The 10,005-nt window shown below is 32.1% G+C and overlaps 1 protein-coding gene across 1 annotated transcript in view; it reads right to left on the bottom strand.

Moving 5' to 3' along the window:
• Window positions 1-9,329: 9,329 nt before the first annotated feature.
• The window catches only part of LOC133174112 (uncharacterized), a 28,417-nt gene continuing 27,741 nt past the window's right edge, over window positions 9,330-10,005 (bottom strand). The window contains exon 14 of the mRNA XM_061309153.1: window positions 9,330-9,376. Coding sequence (XP_061165137.1) covers window positions 9,330-9,376 — 47 coding nt within the window. The remainder of the gene's footprint in view (window positions 9,377-10,005) is intronic.

Genomic DNA, 10,005 nt, shown 5'->3' with positions numbered 1-10,005 from the left:
AAAGCACTTCTTTTTTGTTAAGATCAAAAATTAAGATGTTGATTTTAGAACCAGTAAATTTGAAAAGCTTAAATTATTTTTCAAAATCATATTTCAGTCTTATTTTTAGCATTCCAGACAACTTAACGAAGGAAACTTTGATTTACCCAAACTATTCTGTGATTTAAGATTAATTTGGTGAAAGCTGAAAATGTACATTCACCTATGAGGAACATTAAACAAAAAAATTCTTACACTAATACATTTCATATATAATTACAAATAAAATACTATATCAAACTCAAACTTATGTTAATTACAAGTATGGATGAAATATATGGAGATAACGAACAGTATTCAAGCTCAAAAGTCCATTAAACAATACAAAATAGGAGCAGAGCAAACACGGACCTCCAAACATCAGAGGTGGGATCAGGTGCCATGGAGGAGTGAGCAACCCCTGCCGACCGGTCACACCCACCGTGTGCTCCTTGTCATGATCGGGAAATAACGGAAAAATCCGTCTACAATTCAGTGTGTAAATAATGGCCTAACAATTAGTATGAAAAACGCCAGTCAGCATTTGACCCAATGATAAATTGTATTTGCTGACAAGGTCATTGTATCGACCATAGAACTTACGAAGTGATGACTTTAAACGAGACAGCTGATATTCTTGTTTTATCAACTTATTTGTCAATAATTTACCTCGTTTTAGAAATTGTACATACGTAGAGCATGCTCTTGCGTATCGAATCAACTGAGAGATATATACCCCGTATGCAGGTGATGAAGGTATATTGCTGCATAAGTAAGGGAAGTTGACGATTGAAAAGTTAAAGTCATCACGTTTATCATAAAGCTTGGTTGTTAGATTACCATTAACGTCTTTTTCAAGTAAAATATCCAAATATGAAACAGATGTGTCAGACTCTGTGGTATCTTTTATCTCAAGTTCACCAGGATATATCGTATCGACATAAGAATGGAAATAGCCATTGTTTATTGACAATACGTCGTCGATATATCTAAATGTCGAGTTCTTTTCACGTACAAGATTTTGGACAAATTCTGCTTCATATGAATACAAAACAAGGTCTGCTAATAACGGGGCGCAATTAGTACCCATGGGAATTCCAATAGATTGTTGGAAGACCTGGTCTCCAAAAACCACATAGATATTGTCAATCAGAAACTCAAGGATCTTTTTAATGTCGACTTCAGAGGACTTGTGTGTACAATCAGAATGTTTTTTAACAAAATAATTTTGCAAATGACCAATGACAAGGTAAGTATATTTACGAGTTCCATTTTTATTAAAAAAGCAGCTGTCAATGATATCAAAAAGCCTGGACTTTAATTATTCGTGGGGAATGGTTGTGTATAAAGTTGAAAAGTCGTAAGTTTTTAAGCTGTTGATTTTGGTAAAATCTTGTGATTTCAAATTTTCCAAAAGTTCCTTGGAATTTTTAAGTATCCACATCTGATTTACACCACTTCTCGAATATATTGTTGCACAGTACTCTTGAAGTTTCTCCTTTACCACTGTTAATATCTTAGTGAGGAGTAAAGATAGAGGCTTGGTTGAATATTTACTGGAACCCGCTATGTATCTTTGTTTGTAAGGATTTTTTTTGAAGTTTCGGAATCCAATATAAATATTGTAATTCGAATTCATTTTGGTTGTTTGGCTTTCCTGAAAGCCTAAAATGTCATCTCTTTGGCTTCATTAATGTCACAGAATGAACTGTAGAATATTTTCCCTCAGCTCTTACTTACAGTTATATCGTGTTTGAAAAAAGGGGGCAGTCAGAAAAAAAAATTGACAAGCAACCTGAATAAAACTTTGAAAAAAGAATCCTAATTCGTGAAAATGGAGGGGGAGATTAATTTTTTTTGACGAACACATTTTATTCATACATTCCCGTAGGACTACATTGCCAAAATAAGTGTTGGGGCGGCTTTTCAATGAAAATTTTTAGCAGTAAAATGTTATGTTTGGAAATAAAGTAGGATGGGGCGCTACTAATGCTACGTGCCTATATTATTTAACCTGTGTGAGAATATACTTTATTCATTTTAAATATGTTTTTGAGTGCGTTATCTGTAGAAAAATTGTAACCACAAGCAATATTCGTAAATATTAGTAGACAATTGTTCTCCAAGAAAATGGGTAAAACCCAAGTGTTCGTTTTGACTTGACTTCACAACCACTTACTCTGACAGCAGCAAAAAAAGTTTTAAAGCGCTAACAAAAATTAGTCCGGCCTTCAATTAATTTCCAAAGACTTTCCTTAATTTTATCCTCCTAATTGACTTGGTCATCGAGCCATTGAGGATTTCAAGGGAAGCTGAGCCATGCTGTATCATGCATCATACTCAGATTCAAGGTTTAAAGCTATATATAAGTACATGTAGATGCTTTAATTATAAATGCTTAAAATGTAAGCCAGGTAAAGAAAATTTCCTGAAAGTTTCTAAAGGGTTAACAGTCCTGTAACAATGAAATTCATTTTTTTAAAAAAAAAAATAGAGTAGTGTAGACATCCGTGAAAATACTCATAAAGATTCTTTATAATCTTTATTCCAATGCTTGCAGTTACATAAAGTATCAACATTTAATTTACACAACTTCTCAATTATGTTGTTGCACAGTACTCCTGAAGTTTTCCCTTCCCTACTGTTAATATTTTAGTGAGGAGTAAAGAAAGAGGTTTGTTAGAACATTTACTGGAACCCACTATGTATCTTTGTAAGTTAAATAATTTTGAGGCTGTATTTTGGCAGTTCAATGATTAAAATTATCCATTACAACAGTTTGGAGGGGTTCTACTAATTATGTTGGTAAAGATTAATCTTATTATTAGGGTCTTTTAAGCTTCCTCCGAAAGATCATTCCGTTATTCAACTTTTTATTACTATTAATCTTCCCTGCCGATTTTACACCTGCAATTTCTTGGAGGTATTTTTTATGTTATGAAACTTTCAGAGAAGATGCATCGTTTATTTTTTTAAATTCTTCTCTATACGTTGTTTGTTTCGTTGTGGTCTTTGTCCAGCTAAAATCTCATAAACTACATAAAATATTTAAATGAAAATTTGAGAAAATATCGAGTACTTAATGTAGTTAAATTATTGGCCGAACTTTTTAAAGTCTGGCGCTATGTGATGAAAAAAAATTCTTGAAATTTTGTTGCTTTTTGTATTATAAATATCAAACTGAACTGAAAGTATTAAGACATAGGAAAAAAAATTATAAAATAACAAGGTCTTTCTGAAGAAATTGAGGAAACTGGACTGACCCTTATACTGAAATATCATCTCTTCTGTTTCAAAAATGTCACAAAATAAAAAAAGGTGGAATGTACCTCTTATTCTCAGCTATTATTTAACCTGCGTGAAAATTTTACTTTATTCATTGAAAAGTTTGTCCGTGGAAAAAAATATGTAGAAAAAAATTGCCACCAATTCTTGATAAACAGTAAATGAATTTGTAATTCGTCCAGAATTCAGGTTTCAAAATCTTAGTATTCCATTTGTCTTTATTTCACAGCCGCCTACTCTGATAGCGGCCAAGAAGTTTAAATAAATTGCTTCGTCCCTTTATGATTTTCCAAAGATTACTGTTTGTCTTATTCTTCTAAGTGTATTGGCCATGGATCAAATGGGGATATCAAGGCAAAAATGAGCCACCTCCGCATCATACTCTTCTACTGTGTTTCATGTTTTAACGGTATACATATTATTATCAGAACATGTTCACGCTGACGGGGAAAATGACATAGAAAACTGAAAAGCGGTCATTCATTTTAATTTTCTTGCAATATATAAAACCTACTTTTGAACATTTAGTTTTTATGCAAATAATTTACCAACCGTCCCTATAAAAGAAATAAAGTCCACAAACACAACAAGAGTTAAACAATAAATTTAATCTTATTATATTGAATTAAGTTGAGTGTTTACTAATAATGTAGAAATTTCATTATATTACATCAATCATTTGTCAAGTTTTCAATCGCACTATTCTCTGCCATATTGGAATGAGTGCTACATGTTTCAACAAAATCCTAACTTTGGTGTAAGAAAAATGTCCAACTGGTGTACACCAAAAGTCTAAACCCTTACATTTGATTAAGAAGTTGTACATGATGTAAGAAATAAAAGTACATCAAATACGCCCAATATGTCTGAGAAAGCCCTTAGGAATACATACCTATTCTTCAGAAATAGATTTAAAGAGAATACTTTTTAAAAATGTTGACCCTTGAACCAATAATACCGGAGGGCATATAAGAACCAAACAAAAATACAGCAGACATAAATTAATATGATTATGCAGTACTCAAAGCTAAAATGAATAATTTAATTGATTATTTAAAATGCTTTCAAGAATGTACAATTTCGGTATACCGATCCAGATTTATTTTCATGCAACTGAGCGAATATACATTACTTACATTTCAGTTTCTGTTGTAGCTGTACGTTATGTAGTTTGAAAGTACAGTGTAATGAGATCATAAACATATAATATGTATGCTAGATATCAAAGCTCTTCCTCTTGACAAACTGTGCACCGACCAAAAAAATAAGTGTAAACTTGCAAAGAATATGTATCAATAGATTATCTGGGAGCTAAATAAACTGTTTTCAATATTAAGTTTAAGATCAAAGATTAAAAAGTCCGTTCATTTGCATCAAGCAATACATGACCAATATATCAAATGCCCATCTCTTAATTCCTTAATATATAATGTGTGACAGACAGAGGCCTAGTAAAATGAAAATGTCAAACTATGTTGCAGTATGTGTTCAACTTAAGGTATAAGATAATATTTATTTAAAGTCGAGTTTCGATTATTAAAAAAACATTAGCCCTGAAAAGCTTTTACGGACTACATTACAAATAAAGACAGCGTTACCTGCATTATCATCTGGGACCAGTACATGCCGATCGTGCAATCGATTTATTTTTTTCTCTTTGGTAAATAATTGAACACATTGGGATAGATTGTTTTCTTATTACCCCTCAATGCAAGAATTTAACATCCATTTGATCGTTTTCATTCATTCTATCAGAATTACGAGTTAATTTTTATTCAAAACAAAACATTTCAAAATTATTTTTGTTAACCCGGTAACAAATAACCACGAAAATGAACTTCCAACTTAAATATTCTATCAAACCCTATTTTCACAACCCAACAAACATATTAACTGGTATGAACTAAACCTCCAATATGCATCAACTATTGCTCCAAACTTTTTAATTACAAAAAAAAAACTCTGCAATGCCTAGATATCGAACATCTGATACATAATCCTCCTTCGTGATCATGTTCTTCTTTACCCTACAACTAAAGTCCTGCTGGACACGTCATTACTGGTAATGTAAATTGGGTGGGATCAGGTGCCATGGAGGAGTGAACATCCCCTGCCGACCGGTCACACCCGCCGTGTGCTCCTTGTCATGATCGGGAAATAACGGAGAAATACGTCGACAATTCAGTGTGTAAATAATTGAGTTTATGTCTCTCAGTTGATTCGATACGCAAGAGCATGCTCTACGTACGAACAATTTCTAAACCGAAGCAAGCTATTGACAAACAAGTTGATGAAACAAGTTGTTGAAAAGTCTCGTTTGAAGTCATCATTTCACAAATTTTACGGTCGATACAGTGACCTTGTTAGCACACACAACCTATCATTGAGTAAAATGCTGACTGACGTTTTTCATACTAATTGTTAGGCTTTTATTTAAACACTGAACTGTCTACGGATTTTTCCGAGTTTTTTTCCGATCATGACAAGGAGCACAGGCAAGTGTGACTGGTCGGTAGGGGATGCTCACTCCTCCATAGCACCTGATCCCACCTTTGGGTTTGAGTTTGAGGTCCGTGTTTGCTCTGCTCCAATTTTGTGTCGTTTCACTGGACTTTCGAGAATAATGTTCGTTATCTTCTTATTTCACTCAAATCATGATCCCCGGGGGTAGGGGGCACAATGGGGGAATGAGTCAACTCATTCGAATCTGAACTTTGTTAAAAATATTGATTTCTATTTTCTATTGCCAATATTTCTATTAATTACTTATAATAGTTCACCTAAAATATTTATACTCAGTTCCTTTAAACTATTAAAATTGAGCTAGTTTTATCTCTTAACATGAACTTCTTTTAATTGTTTCAGAAATTTCAGATGCAGAATTTTTATAATCAATTTTTTTTTATTTAAAAAATACTTTGAAGAACGAAATTTCCTGTAGATGGGTGCATTTTTATTTTACAAAGCACAGAAAACAATATAATATCCTGATTTAAGAAGAAACGCTTCATTCATATTTTTAATTTTATGGTGAGATAAAAATAATAATTGATCTTTCTATTCACCATATAAAAATTTCTGAAAAGGTAAGCAACGCTTCATACTTTAAACTATTTTCCATTTGAATCTAATGCTACTGTTGCTGATGAAAATCAATGTTGGGAATTTAAAAAAAAAAATGGTGAAATTTGGAGCAGAGGGATATTTCGCCTTAAGCAATTATGTTGGGGTTCCTCATTTTTATTATGTATATAGATTCAGGAGATCAAGTCTTCTAACCATCTGTATATAAACGATAATCCTTTATTTCCTGAACTGTTTTGTATTGTTATTAAACAGAAATTATTTTAAGAAGTTATTACTCTTGTTTTGGCCTTAAATTCCACATTTAATAAATGGCGACTATCTTTTATATTAAGAGTATTCATTTTCATTCATATGTTGAATTGATATATGCAAGTGAACTAGAAATGAAAGCAGCACAAAGTAAATTCCGGCACATCTATTTCATATTTAGATGTTTAACTGAATGCAATGTATTAAAGTAAATGGCTGAGTAATAACTAAATTATGTGACAAATGGTTTGAATCCAACTTTTTTTTACTGTCAACTTCCCCTTTATACATGTATATTATCAACTGCATTTCATGTATGAATCTCAACTGATTCAGTGAACAAGAGCAAGTTTATAAATTTGATACAGGCTGTTGACAAATAAGCTGATGATACAAGGTTTTCAATAATTTCGTTCAAAGTAATCATTTCGCAAAATCTATCATGATCATGTCTGCAAATACAGCCTTTTTTGAACAGAATTTTATTTTGACAAGGATATGTCCATACCAATTGCTAGTCTACTTTCATAAAATGTAAAGATAATACAGAATTATGTTTAAAAATGGTAACAATGTAGATTGTTAGTAGAGCAAATTTTAAAGCTCCAAAACACGAGAAGAGATATCAGGTACCATGAAGGAGTGAGCATTCACTGTCAACCTGTCACACGCGCCATATGCTCATTGAAAGAAAAACTGAGAAATCCGTAGTCAATTCAGTATGAAAAAATAGAATAACAATTTGTATGAAAGACAGTTAATATTCGACCTTAAAGACAGACTGTATTTGCAAACAAGGTCATTGTATCGAATGTAGAATTTGCAAAATTTTCACTTTAAATGAGATTGTAGACACCTTTGTATCAGTAGCCTGGGTGATACAGTTGTTTAGAGCGTTTGCGCTAGGGTTGCGTAGTAAGACGTTGATCCTTCCGTCGAAGGTTTTAATACAACTGCGGGAGATTGAGACCAGTCAATAGGATGAGCCCCAATAAACATTGTCACAGTAGGGGCTAGCACGAAAAAAAATCACTGCTCATAAGCCGTAAATGCCGAACACAGTCACAGCACTCCACCAGCAAGTGGTTGCATCTCAATGTGAGTAAAAAGTAATCAAAAGAACTTAATCGCACAATTTAAAAAACAAGCACTTTTAACATCATCTTTTTTGTACGAAGTAAGTCTCTTCTTTTTCGCCTATCGAATAAACAGGGAAACATTAACCCTATTTGCAGGTAATAATGTACGGCTACTTAAATAAGGAAAGTTGACCGTAGAGAAGTTTAAGTTATCACGTTTACTATAAAGTTTGGTGTTAGTTTGTTATAGCTACATGTATCAGTGTCTTTCTTCGGTAAAATCTAAAAAAAAAAAAAAAAAATTAAGAATAAAAAGCAGACATGAGTGCGACTGCTATGACTTTTTTTCTTTTGAATTTACTAGGACATATCAAATCAACGTATGAATGAAATTAAATACTGCATTTGAGCTTAAAAACGGTCTTCACGTTTTAGCGGTTTTAGCACAGACAACAACTTGCTTATTCACGAAATCAGGTAAATAAACGTTTAGTAAATACGACAATGACGTGTGTAGCGCTAATTCATGATTAGGCCAATCCCTCATTACCAAGTGATTCTGTTAAAATTTAAATACTCAACAGCAAGCTCTTGCACGACCATTTATTTTGCCGAGGCATAATACTGACACATGCAGTATTTAATTTCATTCATACGTTGATTTGATATGTCCTAGTAAATTCAAAATAAAAAAAAGTCCACACAGTCGCACTCATATCTGCTTTTTGTTTTTATTTTTATTTTTATTTTTTTTTTTTTAGATTTTACTGAAGAGAGACACTGATAGCTTTAGCAAACTAACACCAAACTTTATAGTAATAACTGACAGATAAGTTGATGTATCGGGTTTTTCAACAACCTCGTCAACACTTCGTAAATGTTATGGTCGTTATATTGACTTTCATAGTATAGAGTTCTCATCGGTTATAGAAGGGTATGCTCATTCCTCTTTTAGGCACCTGATCCCATCTCTGGAATTTTCGAAGGTCCGTGCTTTATGCCCTTTTTACAAGTTTATATCGTTTGTAGATTTTTTTTTTTTTTAGATCGGTAATTCTTTATTATCTCAAGCTTGTTCATTAATGTACAAGTACAGTATTGTTAATTGGTCGAAAGGAAGGGCTCAAGGCAGATGTGACCTGATAAGAGAGTGTTGCTTACTCCTCTTAGAAAACTGATCTTGTCTTATTGTTCCAGGGACCCGTGTTGTTATTTTTTATTTTTTTTTTTAATTTTGTGTGTGTTAAAATTCATTTTGTAAGGATTTGTGAGATTGATCACAGTTCGTAATCTTAACCATTTACAGTTTGTGGACGAAAAAAAAATATTTGATCGAACGAAAAGAACAGAAAGAGAGAAGAGATTGCATAATAGAATCATCTATAAGAATATTCTTATTTACAATAAGAATAAAGTAGACATTTTATAAAGAAAATAATAATAATTCAGAAACGTCATATTTTATTTTTTTTTAAAGTCTTTACAACAATATTTCTGTTAACTTGTCACAAGGGAAAAAGAAATGAATGTATTATTTACAAAATAAGCACATATTAGCTTCAGTTTCGAATAACATGCCGTTTACATATGACAATAATATATACAGCAATGTTATTTAAATATATATATAGCCATGGTATCTGCGTGTCCAATATCACCTGGAAAAAAATGAAACAGTTAGTTACAAGTTTGAATGAAATACCGTGACCAAGCTAATACAATATACATTTATATTTTTCCAATATCCTTCGCATACCGAATTTAAATTTGAGGAACGACTTTCAACCGAGCAATATTGTAATAAAGTGTAGTAAGGCCGTATTATCTTGCCTTTAAAATATTATTTTAAACTGGAAAGATGTTTTGTGATATTTTTGTGTTAAAGGTTTGGCTTAAGTTTTGTAAAGAAAAAATAACTCTGTAGATAAATTAACTATCAAACTTTTACAGAATCTTAATTAATGTTGCAAGTAAATTAAACTTAAGTACTCATGGTCTGTAAAATCAAACGATAATTCTATAGTTAGAGATAGCATCATTGGAAGTAGTTAGAGTCTTGTGTTCCGTGTGATTTCGTGCTATCTTACAGCTACATGTATGTGATGGTCAATTACTTTATTTCATTCAGCATTACGGTAACATTCAAAAAACACCTAAAGTGAAATTTGTGAGATATGAAACTCCTTTATAAACGATAATATACTGAGAGTCCACAATGCTATAAATAGACAGAATAGGATTAGTCGCGCTTTCTTAATTCAATATGAATAATTTGTTTATCTCCGAA

This window comes from Saccostrea echinata, unplaced genomic scaffold (assembly GCF_033153115.1).
Source record: "Saccostrea echinata isolate AGI-Se365-2 ecotype Australia unplaced genomic scaffold, CSIRO_AGI_Sech_v1 ptg000057l, whole genome shotgun sequence".
In the NCBI taxonomy this organism is placed as follows: Eukaryota; Metazoa; Mollusca; class Bivalvia; order Ostreida; family Ostreidae; genus Saccostrea; species Saccostrea echinata.
The sequence above is the reverse complement of the archived record's forward strand: the minus strand, read 5'-3'. Positions and strand labels throughout refer to the sequence as shown.